We start from the raw sequence: 21890 nt of genomic DNA on the forward strand, positions 1-21890 counted from the left end.
CGATCCTTGGTCAGGGAGGATCCCACATGCCACGGAGCAACTAAGCCCGTGCGCCACAACTACTGAGCCTGCACTCTAGAGCCCATGCTCCACAACAAGAGAAGCCACTGCAACGAGAAGCCCACACACTGCAACAAAGAGTAGCCCCCGCTCGCCACAACTGAGAAAGCCTGTGTGTAGCAACGAAGACCCAACACAGCCAAAAATAAATAAATAAATTTATTTTAAAAAATAATATTTAAAATTAAAGCAACCAAATTCAAGACAAAAATGCTACACATCATGAAATTAAAAGATAAAATGCAAATATACTTAAATCTCAGAACAACATTTAAGATATCAGCAAAATAATTCTCATTTAAATTAGAAAAAACATAGAAAAAGTTCCAAAATAAAATAACTTTTAAATAAAAGTTTAATTAATTTCAGCAGTTTTTTTAGCAGGTCACTTTCTACCCTCTTCATCTATCTGAGAAGATAGTTTTATTTATTTGGATAAAATTGTGGAGAAATTTTAAATACTGCCTGAGAAAATGAAGTGAGGGGCAATAATATTTTTAAAATAATAATTTTTACTAAAACTAAATTCAACAAATTTAAAATAGAAGAATTCTTAACTCTGAAACAGAGTGAAATTATAAATAATAAACAAGATATGTCTCCGGCAGCAAAAGTGAGGGCAATTAGCCAATGAAATGAATAGCTGAATTAACAGATTAGTTGGATTCTTAAACCAAAAGCCAATTTACACCAAGCAAACAAAATATCTGTAATTGTATTTTAAAACTATATTTTAAAAAAAAGAACTAAAAGCTAAGTGAATTCAGTTTAAAAGCAATTTTGAAGTGTTAAGTTTAGCCAGTGGTGTGCTGGTTAATGTTTACAACTGGCTAGGGAAGCAGGGGAGGTGGGTCTGATCTGTAGCATTTGCTGATTTCTATGGTGTAAATACTTTTACTGTGGCCAGTTTCAAGCTACCAACATGCTATAGCTTGTTTACAAACCTGATTTGTAAAATTCCTCAAACTGAAATAAGTCTTCCTTGCAAGCCTATAAAAGCCAGCTGTAAACTACACTCCAGAAGTATAATCCAAATTAAGACATAATATAGCATTCTCTGAGCGACTTTACTTATTTTCTCACTTGGTTTGCTCACTATGAGCACTTGAATCTTAAGTATAATGATCCAGCAGGAGCTACCTCATTAACATAACTATTCTTTAAAAATAACTAGGTTCTTTAGCTTCTCTACCTTAGGACATTAAGAGGTTTGGTTGAGAATGAATACATTTCCATTAATTTAAACATGTAATACCCATACATATCTGACAAGGACTTTAGGTAATAATTTCCAATTTGTTCTAAGGACCTGGTGAAAATATCTCATCAGGTGTGGTAGGAGATTTGTCTCTATTTGGGTCTATGAATTTTTCTTCCTTGGTCATAAGGCCCCACATAGCTCTACAGTGAGATGATTACATCCTTGTGTCAAAATCCTTATTACAAAATCCTTTTTAGGAGTTTTTCAGATTGTTAGACCTTATTTGAAGTGCACTTTAAATGAACTGTTTCATTTACAGACTGTTTTTCAACACCAAGCAAGACTGTCTTCCTCTAATGCTCTGTACTAAATGGTCAGCCATTAGTTACTTCTTACCCTGGGAAAGGCTCATTTTCCATTGCGTGGCTCTACAGCTTTCTTTTTGTGTGCTTGTCATTCATGTTCTCTCAACTCTGCTGGGCTGAGGTAGTGGAGAAGGTTTCCACTTGTTCTATAATGTGATGATAACAGTAAGTCTGCTGTTGGGCCTGAGCTGAAAAGGATTCCCCAGTATGCTGGAAAGTGGACTCTAAGAAGCCTTTATGTCATTAAATGTGCCTTTGGGCTATAGCAGCCCAGGAGTTTACTCTTTAACCATTTCATGTCCTCTAATTATATAGACTACATCCCCCAATTTTCTATAGTATATTCTCAAGCTTCACTTGAACCAATTTTTTAGATGTCAGTACATTTCCCAGTGGTATTTCTGTATGGTGGGTATCTTTATAAGCCAGTCTACAAAAGCCTATTTAATCTCTAGTAAGTTTAAATACTAGCCACAATATTCCTCAATCCTGGTCCTATTCCACAATCCTGGTCCCTTTAAGCCAGAGCCTTGAATATATCCAATAATTCCTGGACCTCTCTGAGGCATGGAGCCCTGAGGTAGGTTGGTAAGACTGCTGTCATTATTTAGGTTGTGTGCTAACACAGAAGAGGTGGCTTTTAATGAGATCTGAAGCCTTGGTGATAGACACAGAACAAGTTTTTATAAGCACCTAGATTGGAATTACCTGGTGAGCTTATTAGTTAGATTTCTGAGCTGTATCCCAGTTCTGTTGAATCAAATCCTTGTGTTGGGACCAGGGAATCAGCACTCGCCAGGTCATTCTTTTTTTTTTTTTTTTTTTTTTGGCTGTGTTGTGTCTTTGTTGCTGCGTGTGGGCATTCTCTTGTTGCGGCAACCGGGGGCTACTCTTTGTTGCGGTGCGTGGGCTTCTCATTGCTGTGCCTTCTCTTGTTGCGGAGCACGGGCTCTAGGCACGTGGGCTTCAGTAGTTGTGGCACGTGGGCTCAATAGTTGTGACTCACAGGCTCTAGAGCGCAGGCTCAGTAGTTGTGATGCACGGGCTTAGTTGCTCCATGGCATGTGGGATCTTCCCGGACCAGGGCTCGAACCCGTGTCCCCTGCATTGGCAGGCAGATTCTTAACCACTGTGCCACCAGGGAAGCCCCTCGCCAGGTCATTCTTAAGTACATGATATTTGGGGACTGAATTAGCAAGTGGGCACACCCCAGCAGAGGACGTCTATGGTAGGGGAGGTTCTGGTAGCAGAGAGATAGGATACCATTTCTATGTACAGTTCTATGCACAGGTAGTTAGTAAATTAAGATTTGCCTGTAATAGAAAGAAGAATAAACCCTAAAAAAATTTTCTTGCACACAAACTTGAATTCCCATCTCTTAGAAGCCTATGCTCAAGAATGAAAGATTCTTGAGCATATGTTTTAGAACTAATTACATTTATTCTCTTCTCTTTCATCTCCTCAGTATTAAGTACTCCATCTCCTGGATTAATTCATCCCAGTTTTCTCCCATAGCATTTTTTTTGTTTTTCGATACGCGGGCCTCTCACTGTTGTGGCCTCTCCCGTTGCAGAACACAGGCTCCGGACACGCAGGCTCAGCGGCCATGGCTCACGGGCCCAGCCACTCCATTGCATGTGGGGTCTTCCCGGACCGGGGCACGAACCCGTGTCCCCTGCATTGGCAGGCGGACTCTCAACCACTGCGCCACCAGGGAAGCCCTCCCATAGCATTTTTATTAACCATTTTTATACACTTAAAGGCCCACCAGTACCCTAAACCTTAGAAATAGATTTGACTCTCCACATGCACACACACACAGATGGTAACTATGTGAGGTGATGGAGGTGTTTGCTAACCTGATTGTTTTAATCATTCACAGTATATAGATATCTCAAATCATCACGTTGCAGACCTTAAATGTACACAGTGTATTATATGTCAATTATATCTCAAAAAAAGTGAGAAAAAAAAGATCTGAATTCTCTTTGTGAGATAAGAGTGAAACTCAGTTCTTCATGTTCTTTTCAGTGGATTTGTAATTATTTGAGAGGAGATCAGTCCATGCCAGTTTTAAGGTTAAACTGAAGATTGCTAGAAAATAATAGTAGAGGAAGCATATGATAATGTACTATTATATTAGGATAAACCTGTTTCTCACAATTTCCCATTCAAATTAGGCCTACATATGGCAGATTAGGAATTCTTTTACACTAGTTTACGTAATTATATTTAAGGACCCTTTATTCCCATGATTTAAGAGTGTTCCTCCTTGGGCTTCCCTGGTGGCGCAGTGGTTGAGAGTCCGCCTGCCGATGCAGGGGACACAGGTTCGTGCCCCGGTCCGGGAAGATCCCACGTGCCGCGGAGCGGCTGGGCCCGTGAGCCATGGCCGTTGAGCCTGCGCGTCCGGAGCCTGTGCTCCGCAACGGGAGAGGCCACAGCAGTGAGAGGCCCGCGTACAGAAAAAAAAAAAAAAAAGAGTGTTCCTCTACAGAATAAAATTCTTTGATAGTGATTTCAGCGACTTTGAAACAAAACATCCTTGGTCAAATATCTATGATGACTGCAACTGCCAAGTCATACCAGAGAAATCCATGATTTCACTGAGAAAATGAGAAAAGCTGTTGTTTGGCTCCTTGGGCTGTAAATGAAAGGAAAAGACACATTGGTAGGGCTGAGGAAAGGGAAAAGCTTTCTCTCTGTCTGAGAAAGCTGCCTTATCCCACATTCTGTTCGGAGAGCAATTTAGGTGATCTGAGAATTACATGAAATTAGAATAAAATATTCATCTGGTTCCACAGAATTAGGTAAGCAGTGTAGACCAGGATTCTCCCAGTGGCCACAGGTAGGTACATGAAATGTCTGGAAGGCCTACATAGTAATAATTTATCGAGCAGTTGTTGTTTTTTTTTGCGATACATGGGCCTCTCAGTGTTGTGGCCTCTCCCGTTGCGGAGCACAGGCTCTGGACGCGCAGGCTCAGCGGCCATGGCTCACGGGCCCAGCTGCTCCGTGGCATGCGGGATCCTCCCGGACCGGGGCACGAACCCGTGTCCCCTGCATCGGCAGGCGGACTCTCAACCACTGCACCACCAGGGAAGCCCCATGGCTTTTTTATACTGACATAATCAACACATGTATTGATACATTCCACATTTTGTAATATTAATAGCTATGTAATATATTAATATGCCATAGTTTGTATAGCCATTCCCAATTAATTGTTAAGCATTTGGGGGTTTTTTTCCATTTTCATTACTACTAATAGTAGTGCTATAGCACTCCTTTTGAATAATTTCCTAAAGTCTGTGGTCTCCAAAGGGAAATAAACAAAGGTTATGATGTTTTTCATGATTTAAAAAATACAATCATTTGTAGGATACGCATGGTGTAGGTCCATCATTTGCCCCAGTTGCCTGACTGGATTTAATTTATTTTAAAAAGTATGACTTCAGATATTCTTATCTGAGCAAATTAGGGTAATTTGTATTCTTGATTTTTTTATCTCTACCTATATGTATGAACAAATCAAAATTCAGCAGTGTGGAAAAATGGATGGCTTTTGAAATAACAACTGAGATTCATAGCATTCCATACAGGATAAATGTAAAGCATACAAATTATTTTGGGAGGGGATAGGGCCAGTGGTGGTTCTGTAGCTGGCTCATACCACTTTGAGAGCTAACTAGTAAATATTCAGGAATTATATAAGCCAAGTATTAGACATCAGCCATGGTAGGCATGTTTGCACAACAGAAATTGTCAAATGCTACAAATCAAGGCATGTTGCTGCTGCTGCAGAGCCAGTTTACACCAGCACGTCACTGGATGGGACCATTAGGCAGGGAACTTGGAATTTGACACTATAGGGAGATAGAATATAGATTGCTTATTAAGAAAATAAGACTTCATCTTTGATCCTGTTCTACACATGGTCCTCATTATGTTGACTTGGGAAGGTGCCCAGTGAAAAAGACCAAGAAATGAGACTAAACGCTCCCAAGAAAAATGTGAAAATTGCCAAATCCACATAGTTGGTTTCATTTATCCTGGTTCATGAGCCTCTATTTCGCAAAAGTTGCTTCTTAGCTAACCTCTGTTTTCAAAATGCATGTTTTAGGTAGAAGTGTTCTAAATACAAATTATCATATTTTGACAAAAGAATGGCCATCTATCTAAAGATAGTGAACTATTTAAAGATAGTGTATATAGGTATTTTAAAAGTCTCCTCTCCACAAGAACCTCTCCTCTCCCCACAAGAATCCACAGAACACACACACATACACACGAGAGAGGGGGGGGGGGAGGAGGGAGAGAGGGGGAGGGAGGGAGGGAGAGCGGGGTGGGGGGACGGGTTTCCACTGTAGTGAAACAAGAAATATCCATAATGCAAACTAAGAAGTGTCCCTGTTTAAAGTAAGAAAATGTGAGCCAAGGATTTTATATCCAGCAAAACTGACTTTCACTTATAAAGGGCACAAACTGTTATCAGCATGGAAGAACACAAAGAATGTTGTTTCCATGAGCCCTTAATGAGAAATCTACTGAAGAATGAGCTTCAGTTAAGCAAAGATGACATAACTTTACCAAAGGAGAAATAATCATATACTATGTGCCTCCTAATAAAAGAACACTCTGCTTCCTATAGCCTTGCCAAAAAAATAAAACCGGAGTCAGATCAAGCCTCTGCATCCAGCTGCCAATTTGCAGGAAATCCAGAGGACAAAAGAACATGTTGAACTGCCCCGTGAATATGCAGTCAGCAAGGTCCAGGTTGTGGAAAACTCTACATGTCAAATTCCCAGGTTCTTCAACAGATAAACTGTAAAGGGAAAAAAGGGATGGAAAAGGAACCTATAGCTTAAAAGAGATAATAAAATTTAATGGGAAGACTAAAAGCTTCAATTAGAAACCCAAAGATGTAAACTCTTAGAATATTTAAAGATAGCTAATTTCATTAAATATTCTTACTTTTTCTCAACTTCCTACGTTTTTTCAGAAACTAAAATTTGAAGTATAACTTAATCTAACTTATAAAAGAGTGCTTTAATGCCTCAGATTGTAAACTATATGTTTTATACTTAGCTTTGAGGCAGTGCAGCAGGGATTTTGAATAAGTCCCCAGTTTAAATGCCAACTCTTCCACTCTGGCTGTGTGGCTTTGGGCATATTACTTAATGTCAGGTGAGGGTGGAGGTGATCTTTATATATCTCTTTTAAGGTGAATAATAAATTATAACCTCTCTTGGGGCTGTTGCAGGAGTGCATGAAATACCATGTATATAATTCTGGTATTGTGGTTGGCTTATAATAGGCACTCAATAAATGAAAGCTACTCCTACTTTGGTTTCAGTAGGTATGGGGTGGGACCCAAGAATTCTGTACTTTTAAAAGCCTCTCGAATGATTCTAATGATTACTCTAATTTGGGAAACAGTTCCTGATAAAATCCTTCTGGATGTGAACAAATATTCAGCTTCAAGAATGTTTATCAATGTATTTCTTAGAATAGTAGAAAAACTGGAAGACATCTAGGAGAATGGCAAACTGTGGCCTATCCGTGTGGGAAAATATTATGTGGCCATTGAAATCAAAATCAAATAGCTAACATAGCATTAGGTGCCAGGCGCTGTTCGAAATGCCTTATATATATTATCTCATTTAGTATTCCTGTGAGATGTGTTCCATTATTATTTCTATTTCACAGATGAAGAAACTAAAAATGTATATGATATTACAAATAACAGATTGTGAAATATTTCTAAACTATTAATAATAAAAACATTTTTATAATAAAAAGTTTTGGCCTTGTTAGAGGAAAGACTGAATTAGCTTTCCAACAGAAAATATTTCAAAACTATCATATGAAGAAGTGATCAAAGCATTTGCAGCTGAAAACTGGGGGAATAAAAGGATTACAAAGGTATCTTACTCTAAATAAATATTAACTTTCAAGCCCATTTTTGTACCTTTTTCCTATTGAGCCCTACCCCCCCCAGATTGTATAACCTTCAGGGCCCCGCAAAACCTGGATTCTCACCCCTCTGCCTACCAGATATGCATAATGAGAGCCCCTGCAGAAGAGAGTGGAACAAATGTAATAGAGGAAAAATATTTAGACAGATGAAAGGAGAAAACTTTCCTCAAATAAAACTTGAATCTTCATAAAAAGCTTCCTGAAAACTGACAGACATGCCCCAAACTGGCTGAATGGCACTATGTAACTTTAATAATCAGTTTGGGAGCAGCTTTCTGTTCACATTCAGTGGAAACAGGGAGGATGATCTCAGAGTGGGGAGATTGCTCAGAAACAACTTTCTTAGGTTTTATGTTTGCTTATTAATTCCATTATGTGTAGAAGAACACTATTCAAATGACAATAATATCTAATATATTTCAATAAAAAACGGAGGAAATTTAGAGTTCCTTTAACAATCTTTTCTTCCTATTGTTTCTTAGAGTCTGATATTTCTTGTTCGAGACTGGAGTTTCCCATACGAATTTTCGTATGGAGCTGATGGTGGCTCCAAATTCTTGGAAAAACGCCTCAAGGTTTGTTAACTATTTAGATGCATGAAATTTCGCCAATAGTAACCTAAATTATTTTTGAATGATTTGCTGAATAGGTACTCAGCCACAATCTCATTTGACCTTCATAGTATCTCTATGAACAAACTAAGATTGATACTTAAAATAATGTCAGAGTTACAACTGTAAACATTATCAATAATTATGATACAGAAAAAGAGTTCTTTTGTAAATATCTATAAAACCATGATTTATTCCTAAAGATAAAACTTTTAATTTGAAGAATTAAATCTGTTCAAGACTGACAGTACAAATATCTGGATTCGTGTTTTAGTAGAGGTTTAAAGTCAATTTAACAGAAATATTTAATTTTTGAAATCCCCAAAGTCAATCTCAAGACATTTTGCTAGTAGTTCACAGAAGGTGATATTAGGAGGCTTTCCACTTGCTGTGTCATGATAGTTCAATACTGAATGAATTATTTACACTGAACAGATATCTCCCAAAATACCTACTGAGTAATCAGAAAAAAAAAAATGGAGATTAAAAAATCTTCCTCGATAATCAGGATCTCTAAGCTTACCTTTTTAAGTTATGGTTACTTTTAGGGTAGTTTGTACTGTTAAATGTCAAATACATGTGAAAAAAGGGGGCAGTTTAGCTTTTAAGTAAACATCCAACTATCCAGATGCCTTTCTAGAATTTAAATGTATACCTATCAGGTGACAAGAGGCTGTCTTGAGTACCTCCTGAAAAGAAGGTAGGAATATCTTATGATCTACTCATGTCTCTTCTGAGTACTTTGAATTAAAATTTGAATTGTAGGAACTACCTAGAGTAAAACCCCACTAATTTACACTAAAAAATGGGAAGGCCCATCTAAGTTAGCATAAGAGTAGGCATTTGTTAATTGTAATAATAATGCCATATGTATGCTATCCTTAGATATAGCCACGTGGCAAATTCACCCCAAACTTTTCCTTATTTAGTATCAGCCCTGTCATGTCATTTTTTTTATCATTGTGACCAGACAGACACAGCAAATATAAATGCCACAGAATTCTTTGGGAGTTCAATTTGCGTTGAAAGTAGTTTAAACTTCAGAATGATTTACTGCAGGTCTCGGGGAACCAGCATGAAGAACTACAGAATGTTCGAAAACACATCCATTCCTGTTTCACCAAAATTTCCTGTTTTCTGCTACCTCATCCTGGCTTAAAAGTAGCTACCAATCCAAACTTTGATGGAAAACTGAAAGGTTTGTCTGTCTTTTAATGTATTTGTTTATGTCACTTAGTCTGATTACAAAAATGTCATTTTAGCCATTGGGTTTATGGCTGCTAGTTTCGTTTATCCACTGATGTGAGGCTGATGATTGGAAATTTTCAGGAGGATTGGGAATCCTGGGCTCAGGCTAGAGTACCTCCTTGGTGAACTATGGGATGCTATGGGTACTGAATACGTACACTGAGAAAATAGGCTAAATCCTGCATTCACCTGGGAGGCAGTAACCCTCGCCCTTTCTCCTAGGTTCCTGCTCACCTCTGTATTGAGAAATGCTCCTTAATATCTTCCTTTTTAATTTTCCTTATTTACATGAAAAAGGAAAATAGATGCCTGTATTATTGGAATGTTTGTGTTAAGTTATATAATTAGAGATAGAAATATTGCATAGTACTGAAGTGAAGCTCTTTAAAACTGCTGCTAAAGAATTTAATTATACATCATTAAAAACTTCAGTAATAATGAAATCCTCTTCTGGATGAGGACCAGTTTCTTAAAAAACCAAAAGCACCAGAGTGTTTTTCAAACCAATAGCATGTAATTATCTCTTAAACAGAGGCATGACTAATGTTTAAAGATTCCAAAGCAACTCAAATTGTTAAAAAAAAAAAACGGGGGGGGCAGTGGGAGGTGGAGGCAGGGGTCTGCAGAAGCAGAAACTAATCTTGCCTAATAATCACCAGGTCTTTAGATATTTGTTTTGCAGTTGATACAAGGTGGTACAAAGACATTTCTGACTTTTTTACTTGTAAGCCTAGCATTGAGTACACCACTGAGTTCGGGCATTTGCTTAATTTACTGTGGCCTTTCTGCATTGTGCCAAGGGTGATGAGACAGTGACATAACAAGCTTTGAAGCACAGTTGTTCTCAAAGGGCTTTGAAATTACTTTTAAAAAGGACAACATAACATTGTGTCCAGTTTTATGGAACTGGCAAGTTTGAAAAGCAAACCTATTTTTTTCCCCATGTATCCATGGCGTTTATTCTCAGATACCTTATATTTCACTATGGCAGCTAATATCATAAATAGAACCCCCAATTTCTCGATCATCAGCATTGTTTTTATACATGTTTTAAATTGTCTCTTCTTTATACAACAGAACAGACAGCTGTAGTCACATATTAATGCATGGATTCCAGGATCCTACAATTTCGCTGTCACTTATGAATTCCAACCCACTAGTGAGGACACAGACCTCTTGATACTGTGCAATTACCTAATGGCTTCAATGTGTTTTGAATAAGTTACATAAAGAGAGGGCTCCCACAAGGCCTTTCTTTCTTCTCTGGGGTTGGAGAGCCATAAACAGGCAGAGCAGGGGCAGGCCTTCAACAACAGTCCTTTACTGGGACAAAAAAGTACTCTGCCTTGTTTCATTCCATAGTACATAGCTACAGTTCTTAAATTAATGGGTACAGTTTGCAATGAAAGAGCTCAGGGAGAGAGTTTAAGACAAATCATGCAGATATAAATTGTACTTTTTAATAGATTTGTTCTCCATCAAATTTTACTCACATGTCTAAACATATATTGACTCATACAGTTGGTTTACATTTACCCATACGTTGCAAGTTTACCAAAGTGGCTAGCCTGAGAGAAAGAGAAATGAAAGGCAGCTTCAATTGCCCATCAAATTTCCATTTTAATTGAGGCTTTATAGGACTGCTGCTAAATCCTTCTGTGTGCCCAAATGTTCTACTTTGCCTCAGTGTTTCTTTGGGCAGTTTTGAAAGTCTGCTATCTACGTTGGTTTTCCATCCTGAATCTTATAACGTGGTGTTATTTCTATCCAGGATGTCTTGTATGCTGGCCAAGCTGTTCTCCAGAGGGCTGGCATCTGAGTGGTTGCCTCTGGGGAAGAAATGTCTTTGAATAAACAATTGTGCAAAAATTCTTTGACGATAGTTTCTCACATACTCTTTCAGCACACTTGTAGAAATAGACTATGGCTAATGCTATCTTCAGAACACATTTTTAATCCAAATGTATGGTGCAACACTGGTTACTTTGATGATAATTAACACAGTTGCTGGTGCATTAGATACACAGGTTGTATCTTATTCCATTAACAATTTTATAAGGAAATTTTGGGGGGGAGTGGAATTTAAGTACATGTTTTGAAGGTGATTTTAAAGTGGTTTTATAAGGAGAAATCTTTTTGTTTTATACAGAAATTCAGGAAGAATTCATATATTCTAGATATATAGTAATATCCTACTAATGTTGAAAAGAAGCATAAAATCATATAGCAAAAAAGAAAACTGTTAGCATCAGTGAATAGGAATACATAGTAGGCAACAAAAAACAACAAAGGAACATAGTAACATAATACAAATACCAGTATTTCAGTGAAAATTGGTAACTAAAAGCAAACCACAATAATAAATACATTTGAATAAACCTATACTAATACAGAGCACAATTATCAGTAAAAATTGGTACAGTGCAAACAGAAAAATAAATTTGAATAAACTCCTGTCCAAGTCCTCATGAAATACGGACACAAATTTCAAAGCTGTACAAAACATGAAGCAAAAAAGTTGGAAGAATTTCCAGTGTCATGCTCATACATGTCATAAAAGCAGTAAGCAAGAGAAGAAAACCATAAATTCTTATGTAAACTAGTATTTCAGTGTATGTTGGGGTCATAATAACAAGCAGGGAACATGCAAACACAATCATAAGGTTTGAATCTTTATCCTTAAGACCTCAGAAATCACCAATCCCAAAGCCTGAAAACTCAGTGACTCTGCTGAAATTCAGATTTTAAAAAATTATAGGCAGTTACTGCATTTTCTTAGATACCAAGTCTCTGGACATATCTTGGTTTTTATGTAGTTTTCTATATGTTTTGAAATAATGATTTAAAAAATTATTGCTGTGTTCAGAAGACTTCTCTGAAGATCTGTTTTCCGTATTACTGTGCTAAATCTGTAATGTTAAGTTTGAACCTAATGCTATAAAATGGGTTATGGGCAATCAGTTGTACCAAATAACTCAGACTACCTCTGATCCACTAGCTACGAGGCCTCCATTGCCTTTTTCAATGTTATTTTGTGTTGCTGCGTTTCACTACTAGAGGAAGCAGCAGCAGCATCACTGTCTTTTTGAACTTGAGCCGTAGTTACCACACCTTACCCACTTCTATACACTTGTCCTAAGGTGGGCACACTAAATACAGAACAACTTTTGGATACATTTTCTGGAGGGAATACATCTTATAAAGCAGTAAATATCCACCCTTTCCCCCTTTATGACCCTATATATATAAAACCATGAACCATGAACAGGACTTAAAGGCATCAGAATACATGAACTGGTTATGTGAATGGGGTGTAAAACATTTGTATAGCATTTAATATCAAGAAAGCTATTTTATAGGTGGAAGACAAGATAAATAAGTAATTGGAGTGAAGATAAGAAAGATCAGCCATAGGCGTTTGGGCGAGGAGTATCATTCACCCTGAGAAAAGTGGGTTTCAGGAGTAATTTAGATGATGGGGAAGTAAGTAATAGCTTTATCACTGGGGAAGAAACAGAGGAAATCAAAGGATGTTTTATTTTATGGCATGGAGGACTGGATAGGATTTTTAAAATAATGATGAATTTGCTTTTACTTGTAGAAATAGATGAAGAATTCATCAAAAACTTGAAAATACTCATTCCTTGGCTACTTAGTCCTGAGAGCCTAGACATTAAAGAGATCAATGGGAACAAAATCACCTGCCGAGGTCTGGTGGAGTACTTCAAGGTATCACTCTCATTTCTAGAGAATTTGTGAGTACTTAGATTTGACATGTTTGGGAATGCAGTTCCTGTTTTAAACAACAAAAAATTATAGACTTTGTAATATAGGGGCAAAGGCATGAGGAATATACAGAAATGATTTTTAAAAAGATTAGACTCCCAAGAGGAGCTTGCTTTCTGAAATTATTTTTTGAGAAAACTCCTTGAGGTAACTTTACTATTGCCTTTCATCTTGAGGGAAATATATTTTGAAACATAAATGTATCCAGGAGTTGGAAAAGTCTGTCTCTTTTTGGGGAAGGAGGTGTTTCCCAGGGTTCATACCACTTAGTCTTCCGTCATGACCTATACTGAATTTCACCTTCATTCTGAAGATTTTCCCTAACAGGCTATACTTTGCCTTCCTACTGGAGAAAATTCTTCCACACTTCCTGCTCTCCGCACCAAGGGCCAATTTGAAGTGGAACTATTTTAATTTGCATTTACCTATTTACCTCAGGGAGCCCCAAATATAACACTTTTTTTTGTAACCAACACACATATATAGTGGATTTCAGTTACCAATGTAATTTTTGGATTGATGCTCCAAGGACTAAAATATCAATTTTTAAAATCCACGTTTTGTCATTTAAAATGTGGTTGTATATCTCCTGTGTGATTATTTACCTTCACCACTCTCAGCAATAAATGACATGTTATTTATCTAAAATTTGAATTCTTGCTGTGCATAAAACACTGTGGGCGAGCTTAGAATTTAGTAGGAGACTCAGGGCCCTTGAACAGATCTGTTCCATAAAGCTTGTGGCAACAGCAGGTACAAATTCCTGTGAGTAACTGAAAAAGAAATGTTACTCCTAGCAGAGGGATCTGAGAAAGTTTTAAAGGAGGTGGTATCGAGTTAAGCCTTTAAGAAGGGTGGGATTGGCAAGTGGAGATGCGTGAAGAGGACCTTTCAGGAAAAGGGAAAAAGAATTAAGAAAGAAGGAATTAAAATATGAGAAAGAGATAACAGTTCCTGAAACTATCAAGACCTTATTTATTTTTTTGAACCGTCAAGACCTTAGACCTTAGAATACAATTTAACAGGCTTAGAGAAATATTGAATGCAATTACTTGAACATGAGTCTTTTTTTTTCTTTTTTTTTTTTAGGCTTATATAAAGATCTATCAAGGTGAAGAATTACCACATCCCAAATCCATGTTACAGGTATTTATTCATCAGGAGGCTTGACATTCTAAAACATACTGTTACTAAAGCTAAGCTAACAATATGCTCCAATCTGGCTGTTGGAAATCACCAAATAAAAATAGTAGATGGAATGACTTATTGGAAGATTATTTTTCTAGTAACTACCCATTTGTGTGTTCATCTAAACATTTTCACATACACATATAGCAGCCTCACTTATGCTGAGATAACAAGAGTCTGCACTGTCTTTGTACTAAATTTGTTTAGAGAAGACTCAGACTGTGGTTTAGATTCACACATGTAACAAGAAGTAGAAAAGCAGGTTCTAAACAAGTGGCCTCTATACTTAGAAAAGGAAAAACTCACTTTTTCCATACTTATTTCTTAAATTTCTTAAGTTCTTGATGGTTTCTTTTTGTTATTAGTGATACACTGTTCTATCAGTAATCCTTAAAGTTGACATACTTTTATATATATTAGTATATATAAAATGTACTATATATTATTTCCCATGTGTTTGGATTTATAGATCTCCCCCATATTTGGTGAAAGGCTTAAAAATATTTATAATGAGGAATAATCTTCTAAATGAAAATTCATTTTAGAACTATGGTTTATTGAGTAAACTATATTTTATGCATTTTGAAGTTTTAATTTTACTAATTTTAAAAGATGTAGTAGAAATATTTCAACACTTTTCAAATTATGTGATGACCTTGGGTTCTTGCATATTTCTTGAACATAATGCTCATATATGAAAACTGCCTGTGGAAGTTTAATAAAATATGAATTCCATTTTACATCATATTTTGTACTTTGTCCAAAGGCCACAGCAGAAGCTAATAATTTAGCAGCCGTGGCAACTGCCAAGGATACATACAATAAAAAAATGGAAGAGGTAAGAATTAAATAGTATTTTAAATGATGTTTTAATTAATTGATTGATTGATTGATTGATTGATTTTTGGCTGCATTGGGTCTTCGTTGCTGTGTGCGGGCTTTCTCTAGTTGCGTCGAGTGGGGGCTGCTCTTCGTTCTGGTATGCGGGTTTCTCACTGCGGTGGCTTCTCCTGTTGCAGAGCAGAGGCTCTAGGCGCACAGGCTTCAGTAGTTGTGGCACGTAGGCTCAGTAGTTGTGGCTCGCGGGCTCTAGAGCACAGGCTCAGTAGTTGTGGCGCATGGGCTTAGTTGCTCCACAGCATGTGGGATCTTCCCGGACCAGGGCTCGAACCCATGTCCCCTGCATCCCCTGCATTGGCAGGCAGATTCTTAACCACTGCGCCACCAGGTAAGTCCCTTAAATGATGTTTCAAATAAAATCAGTATTTCTTCCATGAGCTCATTCTTTTTTCTTCCAAGTTACACTGTATACACATGCAGAACTGGCTTTGACTTACTCTTTCTCAAACTATGTGTATCACATTTTTTATGGTATTCCTAAAATATTTTAAAAACAAATCAAGAAGAGAACATGATGTATGCACAATTTAAATGTATTTTAAATGAATTATCTCTTTATAACACACACATTTTGTGGGGGTGGAGGGGTACAGATTTTCCCACTATAAGATCTAGTGGCTAAAATAACATATGCTACCCTCTCCACTATACCTCCCTACATTCCACAGTCCAATTTCTATCTTAAATATAAAAACCTGTTAGAAAAAAATAAACTGCAAGGACCAATATTTCTAAGTACTATATTTCCTCTTTTTAACATTCTGAATTAGGAGGCATCTAATGATTATGGTATCTACTAATGTGATGAGTTTTCCTTCCACTGAAAATGTTATAAAATCAAAATTGCATCCAAAATTGATAGAGTCTTAGAATCAAGGGAAATATAGTATATGGAATGGTGTTTACAACATAATTAAAGGGGAAGTGGAATGAGAGTCTCCTGAAGTGAATGGTATAGGTAACTGAGATTTCCCATGTAACTTTTGAAAAAAAAGTTGAAAATTTGGTCCAAGAACATTTAATATGCTTCCATTTAGTCTCTTGAAGAAAATACCGAATGGGCTCCAAACAAAAATCAGTGAAACTGCTGAAGGAAATGTTTTTCACAGTTTTACTTTAGGGCTTTATAGCATTGCTCATTGTTTTAAATTAAACTTCATTTGGTCAAAATTAGTTCAGTGTAGTTAGAATAAATTTCCTACAGGAACTTGACTGTAAGTAGTTTTCTTAAATTTGGATTCATTCTATGAATGAACTGAGTTTGCAGTTCACCTCCTCATCTTGAGGAAATTGGATTAAGTCATGGATATTCCTTCCCATGTCGAAAAGAGAATAAAAATTAAGAAAGGATTTATATAAGTCACCTATAAAGTACCAGTCCCACTTATAATCCTGACTGATAGAAATGGAGTATGGAAAGATGTGGGTTGACAAAACATAATGCAGGCTCCTTCTGTCAGTAATGTGTTCTAACAAATTCAACTAGCTAAGTGCAAAATTGTGATACAGTTGCTAGTTGTACTGTGCACTGCGTGAATACTTCTCTATCCGATACAGATCTGTGGTGGTGACAAACCGTTTCTGGCCCCTAATGACCTGCAGACGAAACATCTGGAACTTAAGGAAGAATCTGTGAAGCTATTCCGAGGGGTGAAGAAGATGGGTGGGGAGGAATTTAGCCGGCGTTACCTGCAACAGTTGGAGAGTGAAATAGATGAACTTTACATCCAGTACATCAAGCACAATGACAGCAAAAATATCTTCCATGCAGCTCGTACCCCAGCCACACTGTTTGTTGTCATCTTTATCACATATGTGATTGCTGGTGTGACTGGATTCATTGGTTTGGACATCATAGCTAGCCTATGCAATATGATAATGGGACTGACCCTTATTACTCTGTGCACCTGGGCATACATACGGTACTCTGGAGAATACCGAGAGCTGGGTGCTGTAATAGACCAAGTGGCTGCAGCCTTGTGGGACCAGGTAGGAACACTTAATTCTCTTCAACTAAATGCAGCACACATTTGAATGCTATCTATGTTCCAGACACTATGTTAGATGTTGTAAATATACAGGTGAACAGGAGACTTGGGCCCCGGTCTTCAAGAACTTCAGAATCTGTCAAGATGGCCAGATACAAACAGCTAACTATAATATAACATGTACACAACTGTTTTCCAGTCAACATTTCAATATTTTTCAAACATACGTGGATTAGGTAGTTTTCACTTTTTCTTATCCTAAAAGTTAAAGCTGTTAAGTGAGAAAACACAATCAGGTTTTTATTTAGCTGATTGTGATTCGATTGTGTGTTGATTACTTCATACTTACAACCTATCATTTGACTAGCACTGGCTTTGTTAGGAGCATATATAAACCACCATCTGAAGTCATACCACTGTCTCTTTTAGTAAAACCCCTAAACACAGTATCTGATCACTTCACATTGTCTCTATTTGAACTTTACATTTGTACCAGGCCCTGGCATGAGTCCACGTCAACCTCTGGATCAGCTGCTTATGGGTCAGTTGTCCTTTATGTCCAATTAACCAACCCAGGGTCACCATGGTCCACTGTTCAAATAATTGAGTATGGATAGGGGAGACAATTATAAACACACCTAGAATAATAATCAACTCACTATGTCATTCTGGAAGTGTCTTCAGTTAAATTTAGGGGAATTTAGTGAAGCTAAAGTTGAGATTCTTCATAAAAGTTTGGAGTTAAGAATATTTATGGTCTCCAGGTAGCAAGTAATAGCTACAGTTCTCCCAGCATTAAGAGTGTAATTATACATACTCTTTAAAAGAGAATTGTAACTGATGGATTTGCCATGTGTCTTTCTTTGAAGAATCTAGTTGAGATAAATAAATGGTAACACTATGGGAAAAGAATGAATTAAAATTGGATTCTCTGAGCCACTGCCTCAAATAGCCCTTCAACCTCAAAAGATGAAGAGAGGCTATTTGAGGTAAATCCCAAAGCCCACCTAGAATATGATGCTGAAACCTGTGAATAGAATTGGGTTCTTCAAAAGATTCACATTAAATATGTAATCTAAACTGAAAAAATCTGCAGGGTTATTTGTTCTTAAATGCTCACTAATTACTACTGTAAACAAAGTTGATTATCATAATGCTATTAATGAAGCAGGATATATACTTTTCTTTTCTCCCTTTTAAACTGCCTTTGCCACAGGGAAGTACAAATGAGGTAAGTTAAATTTTTTCTTAAATTAGGAGCACGTATTTATAAACATAATGATATTCTTATTTTATAAACCAAGTAGCCATTGAAGGATATCTCAATGTACATTAAAAAATCTTTGGTGACTACAGCTCCTATGTTCTTCTAGCATTTACAATATTAATTGTGAATTTTGGCAATGGTTTTAAAATATTTAACTTATTCTGGACATGATATATTTTATCTGCATATGAAACGTAAGAATTGATTATCATGAATATTTTATGTTTTGTTTCCTGAATGTTTAGAAAATTTCAAAATTCTTAAGCTCCAACATTGGGCATTTTGCTCTACTGCAGAGTGAAACAAGTACAGTTATGAATCTTCAGGAAACTTAACTACTGGAGAGTAAATGGAGCTACAATCTTTAGAAGTTGTTTTTAACTTTGGCTTCTGAGTGAGTTACCTACACCACTTTAAGCAGGTTCCAGACCAGTATACAGTGTAACTTTCCTGTAAATTAGTGTTCATTTCTCCCACTGCACATGTACAAAACTCTGTATCTGAGGAAAAATCTAAGCTTCTAAGAAGGAATCACTTGTTACATAAGAAAAATTATCCCTGTGGAATCATTTAGGTCATTATCTTCAGGAAGCAAAACTGATCTTCAACAACTAGAGACAGCACATAATTCCTCAGCTTCTGCTATTATATATAACTAGATTATGTCCTCCAATTAAATACCAAGGATACATTTAATATTTACAAGTCATAAGGAATTATTTCATGTAAGATTCAGTAAAATGAATTCACTAAAAAGGTAAAAACAAATGTCAACTTTGTAAATCAAGCCTTAAGAAAAAAATCTAAGCTTTTAAGAGAACATGGATTAAACTGAATGTGTTAGTCATAATACAATAGAACTAAGGTTGCACCAATATGCATTCATAGAATTGATGATGGTACAATTCAGACTTAAAATCAAAAGAAAGTAGCCATGCAGACTCAAAAAGATAAAAATGAATGGAATTTCCTGGGAATTGATTACTATTTGAGGATATCAAGCTTTTATCCAACTTTTAAAAATATTCAGACTTTTTACAGACTTCAGAATTACATCAGATAAACTGGCCTTAACTGGGTGTTCATTATGTGAAAGTCAGAGAAGGTAATGAATCTTAGACACTAGCTGAGGGGAAAGAAAAGAACATAAAAATATTTATGGACACTTACATAAAGCAATAAAAATTCCTATGATTCAAACACTCTTAAACAGACAACAATGACAGAGGTAGTTTTAATGAAGACTCTCTGAGGTAATGTTTCTGAATAACGTTTTGTAAGATATGAACTAATTAATGGAAATAAGGCAAGAGGGCATGTTTCAGAGAGCCCAGTGTGGCAGGGGAGAGGGTAACACACATGCTTATCTGCATGACCATATCAGGAAATCATGGAGAATAAAAGTGGTCCCTTTTTGAAAAACCTATCAGGAAGCTCCAATACCAAGTGGTCTACCTATGTATAATAAAGTAGCTATTGGCAGTCAGAAGTTATGAGCTCCTATAATTCCTCTAAAAGTAATAATATTCACAGTATGAGTTTTCAACACACCCCTGGGGCACAGTGGTTAGGAAGCTCTGCTCCAAAAGGTGGGAAAGGTAAAAGAAAATGCAGTCTGAGGATAGAACATTTACCATGAAGATCGACCCACACATTGGACAGCTGAAAATACTTTTGCGTTCTAAGATATTAGCTATTAATGTATATCTCATACAGATTAAATGATATAAGGATTCCAAATTTAGCATGCTAAATTTGATATCGTACCATAAACTAATTACACTAAAAAGGAAAACATTTATATCTGTGTATTTAATACAATGTTTTATAATCTTGATTCTTTTATTTCTAGGCTTTATACAAGCTTTATAGTGCAGCAGCAACCCACAGACATCTGTATCATCAAGCTTTTCCTGCACCAAAGTCAGAATCTACTGAACAATCAGAAAAGAAGAAAATTTAATCCAAAATTTCAAAACTACAGGTGTGCATGACCAAATAGTCAGTTAAATATTGTTTTACATCTCCATGCAAACATTCAAAGTGCTTCCATCAGAACAGGGTAAAATACCAAGCACCTCTGAAGATTGCAAAATGGTTTAGTTCCTTTATTTCAGTGTTTAATAAGCAGATGTATGTATGCATGGTTTTATTTTGTTAACATGTACAGTTTCCTGATTTTGTCTTCAAATATGCTGTTATAATTTAAAGAATTTGTCTATTTATGATAACAGTACATGTGTTCTGCTTGAATTTACTAAATTCTACTACCGGGTTATAGTTAAACCATGTAGTAATATTACTCCACATTTGGATATGCTCATTTAATTTCTACAGAAGAATTTTTAAATTATTTCACATAGCCATTTGTTAAAACATAGCATCATAACTCAATAGGCTTGATTCAATCTATACCATCTTACATATACCATTAGCTCTTATTATAAAGGACATATGAGAGCTTTTCAGTTGCTTTATCAAAAACTATATATTGCTTCTTTTCTATCATGATTTAATATAGAATATAAACCTCTTGATCAAAAATGCACAAAAATCACTTTGTATATGTATTTGAGTTTCACTGCATTGTATATTTTTTCATTTGGTACACAAAGAAATGTATTCATCATAGGTTTATTCTTTTAACATGTGAACTATTATTAAAGTTTACTCTGGTTCCCAATGTTAAAAACAACTGAATTTGGAAATGTTTGGGAGGTGATGATATAGAATGATGAAGATTTCTATCTCTTTTTTTAAATTCAAAATGCATTTTCTTTAACGTTGACACCATTACAAATTTAGGTTTCCATTTTAAGGAATGTACACTAAGCCCTTTTAGGTATCTTCCAGTTCTTTTAAACCAGTGATTCTATATTGTTTTTCTAATTACTAGAATCTGTAGTGGAATTTCATTGAGCTTACTTTCTAGAGGAAAAAAAGTGTGGTAATGAAAAAAAAGTAATGCCTCTTATCTGGGAGCTCTAAAACAGAGTAATTTCTAACTTTCTTAGAAATGGCTAAGCTTTAATTAAATAAAATGGTAATATTTAGTAAGGAGTAAAGAATGATTAAAACAGAAGAGTGTGTGAGAGTTCATAAGATATTTAAGCTCACATCTTAGGGAAGTCTGATCACATGCCCTGCAAAATAACTTTTCCCACTGATAACATTCCACTAGTCTATTTTCATTTTGGAATACCCCTTTCATTATACTGCTTCCTTTGCCTATGGGCCTCTGAATGGAAAAATCGAATATATATAAGTGCTATGCATAAAACATGGACTCAAACGCAA

General features: G+C 36.3%; 1 protein-coding gene across 2 annotated transcripts in view; it reads left to right on the forward strand.

The window, feature by feature from the left end:
• ATL1 (atlastin GTPase 1) overlaps positions 1-21809 on the forward strand; it is a 64032-nt gene extending 42223 nt beyond the window's left edge. Inside the window, exons 7-13 of one of the 2 annotated variants that reach the window (XM_082618633.1) lie at positions 8088-8180; positions 9276-9414; positions 13066-13193; positions 14340-14396; positions 15205-15276; positions 16896-17327; positions 20446-21809. In XM_082618633.1, the coding sequence (XP_082474759.1) occupies positions 8088-8180; positions 9276-9414; positions 13066-13193; positions 14340-14396; positions 15205-15276; positions 16896-17327; positions 20446-20556 (1032 nt within the window). In that variant the 3' untranslated portion in view covers positions 20557-21809. The remainder of the gene's footprint in view (positions 1-8087; positions 8181-9275; positions 9415-13065; positions 13194-14339; positions 14397-15204; positions 15277-16895; positions 17328-20445) is intronic. The other variant, XM_082618634.1, reaches the window with a different exon arrangement.
• The last annotated feature ends 81 nt before the right edge of the window (positions 21810-21890 follow it).

Source organism: Mesoplodon mirus (assembly GCF_964341445.2).
Source record: "Mesoplodon mirus genome assembly, chromosome: 4".
NCBI classification, from domain to species: domain Eukaryota; kingdom Metazoa; phylum Chordata; class Mammalia; order Artiodactyla; family Ziphiidae; genus Mesoplodon; species Mesoplodon mirus.